The 16,421-nt window shown below is 37.1% G+C and overlaps 1 protein-coding gene across 3 annotated transcripts in view; it reads left to right on the forward strand.

Moving 5' to 3' along the window:
* Nucleotides 1-16,421, forward strand: part of LOC127434878 (transmembrane and coiled-coil domain protein 3-like) — a 43,123-nt gene that overhangs the window by 17,740 nt on the left and 8,962 nt on the right. For all 3 annotated transcript variants that reach the window (XM_051687920.1, XM_051687923.1, XM_051687919.1), the window contains 2 exons: nucleotides 9,209-10,164; nucleotides 14,184-14,319. In XM_051687920.1, the coding sequence (XP_051543880.1) occupies nucleotides 9,254-10,164; nucleotides 14,184-14,319 (1,047 nt within the window). In that variant the 5' untranslated portion in view covers nucleotides 9,209-9,253. The remainder of the gene's footprint in view (nucleotides 1-9,208; nucleotides 10,165-14,183; nucleotides 14,320-16,421) is intronic.

Here is a 16,421-nt window from a genome sequence, read left to right on the forward strand (position 1 = left end):
CCATGTGCCCCACTGAGAACAAACCACATTATAGCGACCACAAGGAGGTTACCCCATGTGACTCTACCCTCCCTAGCAACCGGGCCAATTTGGTTGCTTAGAAGACCTGCCTGGAGTCACTCAGCACACCCTGGGATTTGAACTAGTGAACTAGCGAACTCCAGGGGTGGTAGCCAGTGTATTTTACCACTGAGCTACCCAGGCCCCCACATTGTCACTTATTAAGCATAACCGGTGTAAGAACGTGCATGTGTTATAACACAAGATGATTATTTGTTGCCACCAGAGCATGTGAGCGGTGCGTTGAGTGGAGCGATGATAATTCCACCTGAGCGGAGAGCGCCTTTTTGAAGATTCCTTCCGCTCGCTCAGCACCGCTCGCTCGCTCAACCCAGAATGCGCTTTGTGATATACTGGTCTGGGAACCACACCTTAACGATAAGTGAAACATAAAAAACTGACTCTAGATTAGTGGTTGCAGATAACATCTAACATCGCTTGTTGCATTCATGCGCAGATAAAAAAGCCATAAATGTTTTTTCATGAGAAAAAAAACTTTTCTTAAACAAAAGCAGTGTAATTTTTATTTGTTTTGGGATCATTAAACATGATTTCATCTAATATATAATGGACAAAATCTCACTTTATGCAGGATGAATATTTTTTAATTGTTAAATCCATGGTTAAACCCTGCTGTACATATAAAGAGCACACGCACAACACATACGTTTGACGTATATAAAGTCTAGATTCGCTTTATGCTGCTTTAAAAATATCAAGGAAAAACAAAGGGGGCACATGGTATCTACTAATATAATAATAATTATATAATTAGCCACAGTCCTTCAGATTGCATAAAGTCTGATAGCATTCTGTGGAGACAACTAAAGAACAATTATGAATTTCACTTTTACCTGTATTTCTTGGTACCAGTCCATGATTTCATTATTGCCATAAATGACTCGAACAAACTTTAAAGTTGAAAAGATTGTGTTTTTTTGAGTCGGTTGTGTCACTCAGATCCAGTTCAATCTGAAAAGCGCATATTTACGAGTATGCCAGTTTCTGCACCAACGCACATGTTTTATCACTTGTAGAGGCATGTTTGATGACTCGTTTAAAGTAAACAAAGGTAATTTAGAACTGAAAACATTTTTAAGGCATTATTTGATGATGTTCAATGACATATGTGCTAACAGAGAAATATTTGACTGATTACAAATGATAACGAAGGTCTGATAGACCCGACTATCTTACAGCCATTGTAAACCATTACAAAATAAACAGCTAAATGTTATGTAGTAAAACACATATAATCACATAATTCCAGATGTGTACGTTACTAAGCATTTCATAATTTAATAAATGTCGGCCTATAGCCTAGCCTATATTTCACCCAGAGGGGCATCTCAGCCCATGTGGGCAAAGGGGCAGTTGCTCGGGCCACTGTAGCCACTCCCCTGTGTACGTCGGAACGGGATCTGAGCTAACTTTTTTTACCCGTGAGCGGTACTTGAGCGGAGGGTTCGCTTGGACCGTGAGCAGTTGAGCGGAGCGCACACGCATGGAGAGGATTATTGAGTGGAGTGTCACACCCCTCCGACTTCGCTCACATGCTCTGGTTGCCACCTACATTTCTGGCGAAATATGCAATCGCCAGAGATGGTCACTGAACGAATTGGCAAAAGAAATCAAAATGAGCAATTAATTAAAATCCCCACTACTATTTGTAAAGCCACTATTGACCACCATCTTGACCCATCCCTACTGTTCTATAGGAATAGTTCACTCAAAAATTTACATTTGAACCCACAAAATTCCTGTAGTAAAGGGTATATTTACAGTTGAAGTCAGAAGTTTACATATACCTTAGCCAAATACATTTAAACTCAGTTTTTCACAATTCCTGACATTTAATTGTAGAAAACATTCCCTGCCTTAGGTCACTTAGGATCACTACTTTATTTTAAGAATGTGAAATGTCAGAATAATAGTAGAGAGAATTATTTATTTCAGCTTTTATTTATTTCATCACATACCCAGTGGGTCAGAAGTTTACTTACACTTTGTTAGTATTTGGTACCATTGCCTTTAAATTGTTTAACTTGGGTCAAACGTTTTGGGTAGCCTTCCACAAGCTTCTCACAATAAGTTGCTGGAATTTTGGCCCATTCTTCCAGACAGAACTGGTGTAACGGAGTCAGGTTTGTAGGCCTCTTTGCTCGCACACACTTTTTCAGTTCTGCCCACAAATTTTCTATCGGATTGAGGTCAGGGCTTTGAGATGGCCACTCCAATACCTTGACTTTGTTGTCCTTAAGCCATTTTGCCACAACTTGGGAGGTACGCTTGGGGTCATTGTCCATTTGGAAGACCCATTTGTGACCGAGCTTTAACTTCCTGGCTGATGTGTTGAGATGTTGTTCAATATATCCACATAATTTTCCTTCCTCATGATGCCATCTATTTTGTGAAGTGCACCAGACCCTCACAACATGAAGCTGCCACCCCCATGCTTCACGGTTGGGATGGTGTTCTTCGGCTTACAAGCCTCACCCTTTTTCCTCCAAACATAAGGATGGTCATTATGGCCAAACAGTTCGATTTGTTTTTTTTTTTTTTTTTTTTTTTTTTATTCATTAGACCAGAGGGCATTTCTCCAAAAAGTAAGATCTTTGTCCCCATGTGCACTTGCAAACTGTAGTCTGGCTTTTTTATGCTGGTTTTGGAGCAGTGTTTTCTTTCTTGCTGAGCAGCCTTTCAGGTTATGTTGATATAGGACTCGTTTTACTGTGGATATAGATACTTTTCTACCTGTTTCCTCCAGCATCTTCACAAGGTCATTTGCTGCTGTTCTGGGATTTATTTGCACTTTTTGCACCAAACTACGTTCATATCTAGGAGACAGAATGCATCTCCTTCCTGAGCGGTATGATGGCTGCGTGGTCCCATGGGGTTTATACTTGCATACTATTGTTTGTACAGATGAACGTGGTACTTTCAGGCATTTGGAAATTGCTCCCAAGGATGAACCAGACTTGTGGAGGTCCACAATTTTTTTCTGAGGTCTTGGCTGATTTCTTTTGATTTTCCCATGATATCAAGCAAAGAGGCACTGAGTTTGAAGGTAGGCCTTAAAATACATCCACAGGTACACCTCCAATTCAGTACACCTTCTTTCAGCAGCTAATTGGCTATTTGTCTAAAGGCTTGACATAATTTTCTGGAATTTTCCAAGCTGCTTAATGGCACAGTTAATTTAGTGTAATTTAGTGTTAATTTAGTATAAACTTCAGACCCACTGGAATTGTGATATAGTCAATTAAAAGTGAAACAATCTGTCTGTAAACAATTGTTGGAAAAATTGCTTGTGTCATGCACAAAGTAGATGTCCTAAACGACTTGCCAAAACTATAGTTTGCTAATATTTAATCTGTGGAGTGGTTAAAAAATTTGTTTTAATGTGAACCAAGGACAAGTTTGAAATCATGTTGTGTGTTTTACTATGCATCATGACCCCACAAAATAGATCAAGTTCAGATGAGAACCATCTGGTTGAGCACTGATCATATGATTCAGATGCAAGGTGTGTGTGTGTGTTAATGGCAAAGGAAGGAGAAAGTAAGGACTGTTAGATGAGCTAGACTGACTCTTATATGTTTGATCTGACTGACCTAGTTCTTCAAAGGACTGTTTCTGCCCTGAAGACATAAATACAGTCTGGTCAGAGTCTAACATAGGTGCCACACATACTCAATGACACTTATGCAAACATCATAAGAGCTCTTTTACAAGCATTAATCATTAATCTCTATTCACAAAACACACAGAGAAAGTTTGTATCTGAGAATTAATGCTACATATACCAGTACAGCAGTGATTGTATAAAATTATTCATACAGCTGGTAATCATGTGGGCTCAAACAGATGGGAAAGCCATACTTGTAACAAGTGGATGACGGTTAGATCAGCCAGGCTGATTTATTATTTGATACTTGGCCGTTTTTATATCACATCAGCCAATAACCATGCCTACATGGCCGATTAATAGAACACTAAACTTAAGAATGCACATGTTACATTTTGAGTGAATTATGAGAAAATACTGAGTAAAAGTATTTTACATGCTTTTATTAAATCGTATTGTGTATTTAAAAAAACAACAACAAAACATTGGTAAGCCACTACATTAACTACAGCTGGGAGTCAGTCCCAAAAAATAATCAATTCTTTGAATTTGAGGTGTTGGGAATTGAGAGTCAACTTCAAGGGTTGGATCGCAAATGCTTTATTAAAGAGGTTTCAATGTTGCTACACTGCATGCTTACAAATATATATATATACTGTATATATATTTAGTTTTAATAGAAAATGTCAAATGTTTTGTCATTCATAGTATTAATCATAATATTTTAAATTATACTTAATATTGCATGGTTTATTATAAGCTATCACTCCCTTTTTTTTCTTAAGAATCCAGAAACCCTCAAAAAGACAAAAACAAACATCAAAACCTAGAGTTGAATCCAAAACATTCTGGAATCAAACAATCCTACTTAAAATGTTTTGTCTTTTAAAAATATTGTTTAAAGCGAAAATGTTTTTCTCTCTGAAACGTGGGTATCAAACGTCATGGAGCATCAACGGAGCGAAGATTTTCCTGCACATTGAAAATATCACGGACAGAACAGTCTCTTATCAGTTCAGACGATTTCGTCACAGGCTCGGCAATCTTTGGATGTAGTTGCGTATTTAATCGCAATGTTTTATTATACTTAGAAATACATTATTTTAGTTACATTATACATTATAATTTAGATATTTTATATCCCCTAACCCAACCTCATTCCAAAACCTAACTGCTTATCAACAATATAAAACATGTAACAGACAGGTAAATGTAGTCGCAATAATTTTATTTACTTTACACTATAATATTGATATTTTTAACCACATTTTGTGGTAATATAAGATATTTCTCTCATCAAGAATGTTTGTAATAGAACAGTAATGCAGGGTCAGAAATTAAGGGGGGCTCAGTTACAAAAAATGTCCTAAAAAAATGTCCTAAAGATCCAAATGTGGGGGCAAACAATGCTCTGGTTTCTGTTTATATATATATGTATATATATATATATATATATATATATATATATATATATATATATATGTATGGAATCATGATTGGAATAATGTACAGATTTTGCTCTTATGGAAAGAAATTGGTACTTTTATTCATCAAAGTGGCATTCAACTGATCACAATGTATATTCAGGACATTAATAACATGAAAAATTACTATTACAATTTGAAAACAAATGTTCAGAACTTCTTAAACTACTTCAAAGAGTTCTCATAAAAAAATCCTCCACGTGCAACAATAACAGCTTTGCAGATCCTTGGCATTCTAGCTGTCAGTTTGTCCAGATGCTCAGGTGACAATTCACCCCACACTTCCTGTAGCACTTACCATAGATGTGGCGGTCTTGTCGGGCACTTCTCACACACCTTACAGTCTAGCTGATCCCACAAAAGCTCAATGTGTTTAAAATCCATAACACTCTTTTCCACTTATCTGTTGTCCAATGTCTGTGTTTCTTTGCCCACTCTAACCTTTTCTTTTAGTTTTGTTTCAAAAGTGGCTTTTTCTTTGCAATTCTTCCCATAAGGCCTGCACCCCTGAGTCTTCTCTTTACTGTTGTACATGAAACTGGTGTTGAGCGGGTAGAATTCAATGAAGCTGTCAGCTGAGGACATGTGAGGCATCTATTTCTCAAACTAGAGACTCTGATGTACTTATCCTCTTGTTTAGTTGTACATCTGGCCTTCCACATCTCTTTCTGTCCTTTTTAGAGCCAGTTGTCCTTTGTCTTTGAAGACTGTAGTGTACACCTTTGTATGAAATCTTCAGTTTTTTGGCAATTTCAAGCATTGTACAGCCTTCATTCCTCAAAACAATGATTGACTGATGAGTTTCTAGAGAAAGCTGTTTCTTTTTTGCCATTTTTGACCTAATATTGACCTTAAGACATGCCAGTCAATTGCATACTGTGGCAACTCAAAAACAAACACAAAGACAATGTTAAGCTTCATTTAACGAAACAAATAGCTTTCAACTGTGTTTGATATAATGGCAAGTGGTTTCAAGTAACAAATTAGCAATTTAGCATGATTACTCAAGGATAAGGTGTTGGAGTGATGGCTGCTGGAAATGGGGCCTGTCTAGATTTGATCAAAAATTACTTTTTTCAAATAGTGATGGTGCTGTTTTTTACATCAGTAATGTCCTGACTATACTTTGTGATCAGTTGAATGCCACTTCGGTGAATTAAAATAACAAATATATATATATATATATATATTAGGCAAGTTTTTCCAAATCATTTAATTTTACAATTTTGCATTGTGTAAACTAATGTAATTCCCTGAACTGAGTAGAATGCAATGAAGGATAAAGGAAAATTTAAATGAAACTAGACTAAGTGATGTCTGTTCTGAAATTGACTTTTTACCAGGTTTGCACAAGTCCTTTTGTCATCATCACTATTTGTTTTTAGAGCTTTCAGTTAAAAGAGAGAGTTTTGCGTGAGAAAACTGCTGTAAACATAAAATATTGAACAGGATATTCTCCACCTGTTCGATGCCAAAGTATTATTTGTGTATGTATTTTTATATAATGATTTTTTTTTTTTTTTTTTTTTTTTTTTCAGATTCATAAAGAGTGGCAGTAATTCTTGAGTTGATTGTACATTCTCCTGTGGTCCATCTTTGCTTGTTTCCAGACTGTCATATTTTCTTTCTCTTCCACTGCAGTGGAGTCATAAAAGCCTAGGCTATGTCCCTGATCTCTGACCGCCTGTTACTGCTTGATGGCCGGCTGCCATGGAAACAGACTAATTTTATTTCATTGCAAATATCCGACATTTGGACAGATGAATACAATTTTATATAAGCCTGTACAGATAATACAACCTCAAAAGCTGATCAGAATATCTATTATGCACTGAAAAGCACTTTTCTAAAGCCATAGAGATGGCTCATAAATTATAATGAAATTGCAGTTCCATCGGTCTCCTGTTAGTGTGACTGCATGTTTTTATGTATTGGGTAAAAATATTATAAGATATTTCTGGCTTGTTGTTACAAAAATGGTATGTGCTTGTGATCAACAGCATGCCACAAATGCTGTCTATAGGGATTAACTTGTATTTTACCTGAAACATAGTTTTCTGTCTCTGGAGATGTTTGTTATTGTCACCCCATTGCACAAGCTCATAAATTGTCCTTACCAAGAGCTACATTCAGAACCTCATTCTGTGGGTTTGTTTACTGGCCTAATTTGTTTCTCACATCTACAGCTTGTTATAGCAGTCCAAGAATTTGTTTTACCTTTAAGCAACAAAAAGTAAATCTATTTTCTTGGCCTATCATCTATGGTTTTTATGTTTGAAAAACTGCTGATTCTTTGTTGCTTATGACATTCTTTCCCAGTTTTCAGTTATGTGCAGTGCCTTCATGTGACTGTGGTTCTCTGGCTGATTTCGTGTTCCAATAAATTATGCCTTCTTTTATGTATGGCATGGAGGCAATTTTGTGGCTATGTTTTTTTGGATTTTGTCCATCTTTTATGTCCATTGGCTGACCACAATATTTATTATTGCGTCTCCTTCTAATTGTTTAGATGCCCTTCAAAAACATGATGTCTTCAACTGAAAATCAGTTATGTAGCCCTTGTTAATGAATTATTAATGATTCTTCTGTTGCATATACACATTTAAAGCCAAATACAAGGTGTACATTCACTTATCATTTATGTTACTTTCTAGAAATAGGGTACAAAGCAGGTTTGCGTAATTCTCAAGAACCCTGTCAAGAAAATGTCCTGGTCCTATTTTACTCCGATATCAAAAGGAACAATTAAGAATTAAAAAATTTTGCATGTAGAGAACAAAGACTATTATTAAGATTTTTTACGTTGTGACATTACTTTCATGACAGTTATGCACATTATGTGAAATGTGAAAAAAATATTTAAATTGTGAAGTATATATACATCATTGCAGAAGTGTTGAGCTTGATGGTAATTAGAAATTAAAATTAAAGTTTTTTTTTTAAATTATTACAATGATTTAAATTTTCAAATCAAAAGATAATGTTTCTTGACTCTAGGCTTGGGAGCGATGCCTTTTTCACGGAAGATTTTCCCCAGATATAAATAGGGCTGCACGTTGCACAATAGTCTTTGTCTTTTCAAACATATTTCTTAACACCACTTTGGTAAAGTGTGAGTGGCTGGGTAAATTAAAAGGGGTCGCACACTGGACGTGTCTGGTGGACGACATGGCGCATTCTAAAATTCGAAACAATTATTTTATATGAAGGTACGTACAAACACACCGCCAATGCTCAGCATCAAAATTCTGCAGTGCCACGTAGTGCAACTCGCATAGTTTTCCATTGCATTTGACCTAAATCATTATCAAAGATTATTTACTCTAGCCATCACTGGATGATACAGTATATTATGTATATGTATCTTTCATATAGCACACAATGTATTTTCCATTACATGTATGTCATTTTGTGGTTTTACAGTTTGAGTGAAAGACTTATTCAAGGCTACATACAGAGAATTTGCATACTAAATATCACCATTTCTAATCGTTCAGTTTGCACAGTTACACCAGTTTCAAACACTAACCTGCAAACTCATCAGTGTCACCTTCGTAACTTTGGGCTGCCATGTGCTGCGCCGTATCAGCTCGTCCTGTGTTGTGATACCTGTGCCTTTCCTACCCGCGACCGGCATCAGTAAATGTTATATTTACTTTTGTGGTCTCCCAACGCTATTATTAATGCCTACTGTTAAACAGAAGGCCAACTAAGTGAATTTGAAAGCATGAAAATTAGGCTTCTAATTTATGTATTGGCTAATTTTAATATATCGATGCCTAAAAATTATATTGATAAAATAATGTGCCGATCAATAATCGATATATCGATAATTTATGGCAGTCCTACTTGTCTTAAAACAATGTTTCTACATAATAGTTTATCTTATATGTCTAATAGTTTGCACTACAAAAAGCATGTGTTTTGTGCTTCTAATGCTTTTAAAAAAAAAAAGGGACACAAAAGTGTACCCAATTTATTGAAAAAAGTGCCACATATATTGTCTTCTGTTATTTCTTTTTCTGTTTCTTTTCAGGTGGATCGGAGCAGCGATGTGAACACACTCGGCGTGCCAGTGGTCATGCGTAGAGGTGGCTCGGAGACATGTTTAGACCTGGACGCGACAGAACTGGTTGGACGAGACACCCCGCGATCACGTTCCGGCCTGAACAGCCTGCAGCAGAAAGTTCTCAAAGTGAAAGAGCAGCTGCGAATCGAGCAAAATTCGCAGGATGAGAATGTGGCCGAGTATCTCAAACTCATTAACAGTGCCGACAAGCAGCAAAGCAGCCGCATTAAACAAGTGTTCGAGAAAAAGAACCAGAAAGCGGTGCACAATATTGCTCAACTACAGAAGAAGCTGGAGCAGTATCAGCGCAAGATGAAGGAGTATGACATCTCGAATGGGACCAAACATATGCCACCACACTCCAAAGACAACAACGGGTTTCCAAAAGACAACCTCAAGGAGAGCATGGTCACAGGTAGTGGACGGCACCCACATTTGGACAAGGTCAAAACAATTGGCCCGGGAGTCTCGCTGTCACCACCTTTCTTCTTCAGCAAGTCCCGAGAGATTGCGAACCTCATTCGCAACAAGTTCGGCAGTGCAGACAATATTGCACACCTGAAGAGCTCTATGGAGACGGGAAGCGGGCTGCAGGTGGAAGGAGGAAGTCGAGCTTTGAGTGGTAGTGCTACGTTAACCTCTAAACTCAAATATCCCAGCGATGACGAGTGCTCCTCGGAGACGTCAGTATCAGTGGAGAGCAATGGTCATGTGAGTGGATCAGGTGCGACGGGGCAGCACAGTGGATCTGGGAAGGAAGGTGGACATTACGACAGCAGCAGCCGGATGGCGGAGGCCTGGGAGGAGGTCAGGGAGTTGAGGGATGCTCAGAATCTAGTGGCTGAAGACATCGAGAGCCTGAAGACCCAGTTTAAATGTGAATTTGAGCATGTTACACAAACACTACAGGAGGAGCGCTACAGGTTAATATATGGTTTCATAATCACATTTTCATACGAATGTTCTTGTTTTTAGCAATTGTTTACAGATACCTTGTCTCATTTCACTCCCTAGTTCCTTATGACTATATCATGAGCATGAATTTGGGCACAAGAAAGGGCATTTTTCACTAAACATTAGGACCTTGATGACTCTGTTAGTTGTAACCAAATGGCTGATTGTTTAAAAACAGCCGATGATCAGGGACGATTATTTCCTGTCAATCAGAAGGGGGTGGAAAAACGCGTTGGACAATAAGCCTACAACTTATGATGGGTCTGAAAGAAAATGTCTCTTGTGTGGAATTACTTTGAATTGGGTGACAATGACAGCAGAGTTGCAATGCTAGAATTTCATGAGGTGGAACTACTGTTAAAACTTTTATCACAACTAAATCGATTATTCACCTTAAATCTTAAAGGAAAATGATGACTTAAAGCCCTAGTATAGTTCAAATCTGACGTGAACACTCAGCGTTTGCGTACAGTGGAATGCGAGCCTGTCAAAGTATACTCCATATAACTGTGCGCATACACAGGCGGTTGGTGCATGCTTGCGATGACTGCTGAGACACTGGACTTTCTCTTCAGGGGTTTAGACCCATAAAGATGTCTTTTATGGAGCTTCAGACTCGAGTTATACAAATGCAGGTACCTCCAGACCTCCTCACACACTCTCCTTGACTTGCACATCCACTGTTGTTGTTTTTACCTTCATCTCCTGATGTTTAGCGGCGATTACATCTTCTAGTGCTTCTTCGTAACAGCAATGGCTCAAAATGTGTTGCCACCTTGGGACCCACTAATTAGTGCAAATAAATCCAGGCGTATGCACATTCTGTGCGTTCATAGACGCGCGGTTAGAAAAGTCGGGCTACACGCGTTCAGTGCTAGAGCACTCTGCTGATGACGAGGTTTTGCATCATGCGTCCTGTACTGAGCGAAGCAGACCTTGGGCTTAAAGCAGAGGCTGCATAAAAAAAACAAAAACAAGGTAGCATTAAAAAGTGAAACCACTTAACTATCGGTATCGGCAGATGTTGGTCTAAATAACTGGATATCGGTATTAGCACACACATTTTGTACCGGTGCATTCCTAATGTCCACAAATGCATCATGAAAGTGGTCCATAAAAATCACATGCTATATATTTTAAGTCTTCTGAATCCATACTATAATTTTGTGTGAGAAAAAGACCAAAATATAAGCTGTTATTCACTGAAACTCTTAATTTACAATCCAGCTCTCAATTCTCATTCGCGCTTGCAATATTCATGATGTCAGTGTCGTCAGTAGTGCCCAGCCGATATTATCGGCCAATATTATCCTTTCACTAATATATCGGTATCTGCGAATATTTTACCGATATGCGCCGATATGAAAACTTTTTTTTTCAGAACATATAATACAGAAAACAATGCTTTTAGAATTGGTGTCATAGCGTAGTTTGTCCAGCAGAGTGTGCTCCGACACACAGAGTGTGCTCAGCTGAGCTGATGGCTCTGCAGACAGGGCAGAGTTAAGCGGTGTCTCGGTAAGTTAACTAGTTTTAGCGCATCAAAATAAAGCTGATGGAAACGCAAATTATTGCTAAAATTTCACGTGTCGACATAATATTTTTCCGTTTAACTCTAGCATATAAACTCTATGTCCATACTTCAGATGTCGTGAAAAACTGGTTTGGAAACACTTTTTGTCGAGAAAATTGCCATTAACGCAAAAATGTAGTGTCACATGACAGAATTTACCCCAATTGTTAGCCTGTGTTAATCATGACGACAAGGAATACATCCATAAAAGCCAATTTATTGTACGTGATTATGGATTGATCTTAACAGCATAGCACAGATCTGATGCTGCAAACATGACACTTCCAGGAGTGCCAACATCTCGTATCAAGACGAGTGCACGGAGAACAAATGAATGGTCACTCTTTGTGATTAATTTCCATTTATTTATTAAAGTTGCTTTTACACACCATTCAAAATAATAGACGGCAGTCATGGAATTAGCCCACAATACAAAAAACATATAATTTCTGTGCACAAAGATGTTTTAAATTAAAAATAAATACACAATACTAGGAGAAAAGCTTCAGTGTGCTTTTTTGGAACACTAACAGCCCAATTCTATAAAATTATTGTTTAGCTTTTGAAAAAATGCTGGCAAAATTCCCTGTATTAAATTAAATTAAAACCAAATGAAAAACACATTAAATTAAAAAAAAAAAAATTACCAAACAAACTTTTTTTTATTTTTAGACCTGTATATGCCTTTTCTTTACACAAACTTAAATTAGCCGTACCCTGTTCTGTAGACTAATAAAACAAGTGAATGACATTTTCTACACTTCAAGACTATAAACTATCAGAACTATTTGTCCAATGCAGAGTTCACTTTCAGAAAACCAGCTTTTGAACCTTTTAAATATTTTAAATCTAACCCTCTTTACCTCGGATCGCATTTGCTGAGCTTCTTCAGAAAATGTAAATTGCATTATGACACTAAAATTAATTTTTGATGATAATCAAGTTCAGTTGGTCGTTAAAAGTTGTGGGACAAATATGCGGGACATAATGCAGTTGAGATGGCAATGCTTTAGATTAGATGATTGTTCAAAATAGCCTATTGAATATCAGGAATGTATCATATGTAAACCCTGATATTACACCGCATCAATGTTTCTTTAATAGCTGTGCACACAGCATATACACATCGATGGATGGTCCGTATACTAAGGCTGAAAATTTCCCCATTACTTGGTGCAGGTTGCCAGCTTGAACAGGGCCATGGCGATTCGCTTTCGGGTCGGAACCGGTGGCAACCTGCGATAGGTGCAACATCAGGACCAATATTACAGTCCTATCAGAAGGGCAACTGTTCCCTTTTGATTGCAATTCCTTGTCTTCTGATTGCATTTATTTGTGAAATTAAAATGACAGTAAGCTGGCTAATTTCAATGAATTGTCTCAATACTCTCCCCATTTTACCAAAACTTCAGAGGAAAAAATGTAGGGATATCTGGGAGGCGAATTAGTGATAAACACACATTTCTGTATCGAAACGGCTTAAGGGCAGATTTATTTTGCGATAAACCAAAACTTGTGCGACAAAGAGTTTTTTTTTAGGCATGACGTCATCACGCACACCATTTTTATCGATAAATGGCCATTTGAATGGAAACAGGCAGAAGACGGCAAATTTCGCAAAAATTTATTTTACGCATTTTCACTTTGTCCATAACAAAATAGCGCGAAAAGTGGATAGAAACTAGGCTATTGTTGTCAGCTGAGTGGAAGCTAATGAGTAAACATGTATTCACCAAACTGTTTTGTTCAGGATTCACAGTTTGGTACCCCCTTCAACCGAACAATTCCAGTCGTTGCATTTACAAAATGTAAAGTCTGGTTTTCCACCGTTGAAAGTTTCCCCTGAACTTGTATAGCAGAATACAGTGTAACAACGCTGCTTATACATTTATCTTGACTCAGCAGTATTAATATAGTCAGCATTGACTGATACTAAACAGTACTGATGTTTATTTAGCTATTTATTGTATTTTTATTTATTCTTTATTTTCTCAGTGTTCATTTCTAGAATTTGTTGACTATGTATAATAATAATAATGTCAAGTATTCTTTGATAAAAGTATTTGTTTAAGAAAGCAGCCTTCTGAGTACCTTTGCATGGTCATATCGGTGCAAAATCGGTGAAAAATCCACATAGAAAAGGTCTGTTTTCATTCCAGCTCAAAAATTAAATATATCGGCCACCATATTGGTAATCTGTGAATTTTCCCTCTCTAAAATCGGTATCGGTATATGTCTCAAAAATCCCATATAGGTCAGGCTCTAGTCGTCAGATGTCATAGGTTTTTCAGTGACTCATGACCAGTCGTGACAGTACTTTCAACAGGGCAGATTGTTTTGTTTACTCTCCAGATTTAGCATGTATTATAGGCTCTCTCTCTTACACACACACTAATGCATGGAATGTTGTTTCAGATGTGAGCGATTGGAAGACCAGCTAAACGACCTCACAGAGCTCCATCAGAACGAGACCGCAAACCTCAAACAAGAGCTAGCTAGCATTGAGGAGAAGATGGCCTATCAAGCCTATGAACGAGCCAGAGATATACAGGTAAAAATACAGTTGCAGGACAGTATACACACCCAAACACACTCAGATGCACTGGCCCATTCAGTGCTGTTTCATTCAGCTTGAACTTGAGACACATTTTGCACATTTTTACTTTGGAATATTTGAGCTAAAGAAAATTAAAAGAACACTACATACATGAGGACTTATCGTTTTGCTTAAAAAAAGAGCAGTACACTATTCTATTCTATTCATTATTCAAATTTTTATTGTAAACCTAATTGAAGCACTAAAAAAAAAAAAAGGAAATGCCAGTCTATGTGCCACATTTCTGTCGCATCATACTGGGTTCCCCTGCCTACAATGAAAACTCACTGGTCCAAATGCTCACTCCATATAACTGTATTTTAAACATAAATATGTTCTGATTGGCTATGATTTTGTCACTTTGTGCTGCATTTAACTTTCAGCAACAGGCCAGTAATCGGTTTGACCAATATTTTTACCAACATTCACACTTTTCTAATTAATAATTGGTTCTTTAATATCGAGTCTACAAATAAATAGTGTGCCCTCAATTGTAATGCAACTTATTTAAATGTTTTGTTTGTATAAATAAAAAAAGTCAAAACAACAGATTTTAATAATAATCCAAAATGTATGTAATAAATATTTATTGTGTTAAAAAGCAGAAATAAAATAAATATTAATAAATCATAAAAAAATGTCAGTTGCATTTCGGCTATCGTACACTTTGTACACTTAACATATAAATAATCTTTATCGGCAGTAAAAAAGAAAACAATATCACCCGATCTCTATTCAGCTTGCACAGAGAATTTGCACGGGAAACTAGAGAACCGATATTACTTTTTGTGTCCGATACGGAGTGTGTTACTGTTAAAGGGATAGTTCACCCCAAAATGTAAATTCTGTGATCATTTGCTCAACCGAATTTTCTTTCTTCCATGGAACAAAAAAGATGATGTTAAGCAGAATGGCGACTGTGGTGTAATGGCATTGTTGGGTTCAGAGGTGGGTAGTAACGCGCTACATTTACTCCATTACATTTACGAGTATATTTAAAGGTGGGTACTTTTCATTCTTACTCAAGTAGATTTCTAATGAAAAAAAGTACTTTTACTTCATTACAATGGGCGACATTCCAGTCGTTACATTACTGGTTTTAATTTAATAAGTATAAATAAATGCGTAATTTATTGAGAGACTTTTACGACAGCAGAACTTTACAGCTGCGCTTTGTAACTGTAATCAAGTCCACCACAGCAGTAGCAGCAAGCGCACCAAATAAACACTTTCTTTGCTCCACATCATGAAAAAGAGTAATTTCTTCGTACAGTGCCTTCATTTTAGACAAGCGGATATTTCAAGATTAAAATTGCAGTGCGGTAAGTTTTGGCAATTAACGTGGGCTTGTCTGTGTCATTGTCATTTTCAGGGTGATTTTGTAACATGGGCTCTTATGACCTTAGCTTATAAGTATACATTTTTATATCAGTGTTGCAATATATCAGTTCCTAAATCCATGTAAACATCTGTATTAAGTGTAAATGTCTTATGCTTTGCGGATCACGTGTTTGACTTCTGGAGCACAAGCTGACAGTAATTCTGCGCCTGCACAGCATTTCTGTGTTTGACAGATGCAGCGCATTTTTCTTATGGACAACAGAAAACAAGCTCTGAACTTAAATAAGTCTAATATGCTTTCAAACACAGAGATAAGGTGTAGTTTACCCTTAGTGTACAGAACTAATGATCTTAATTCTTTCGACCCTGAAAATACTGTAACTACACTGATCTAAGAATCCATAAAGGACTTTAAAAAGCGACAGGACTTTTGAAATAGTGACAGTAGGTGTTAATAAAGCATGATCTTGTTTCGTTTTATTCAGCATTACATATAATTGGGTCTCTGGGACATTGTTCACATTTTTCACCATAATAATTGCTAGAAACTGGTTCCCAAACTTCTCTTTTAATTGACAGATTCGTCCAAATCTGACAAGCATCCTTAAAATGATTGTTCAACCATAAATTAATGTTCTGTCATAATTTCCCGCCCTCATGTTGTTCCAAATCTGTGTAACTGTGTGACTTTGTGTATTTTGTATAACCCAAAAAAG

Source organism: Myxocyprinus asiaticus, chromosome 45, assembly GCF_019703515.2.
Source record: "Myxocyprinus asiaticus isolate MX2 ecotype Aquarium Trade chromosome 45, UBuf_Myxa_2, whole genome shotgun sequence".
Classification (NCBI taxonomy): domain Eukaryota; kingdom Metazoa; phylum Chordata; class Actinopteri; order Cypriniformes; family Catostomidae; genus Myxocyprinus; species Myxocyprinus asiaticus.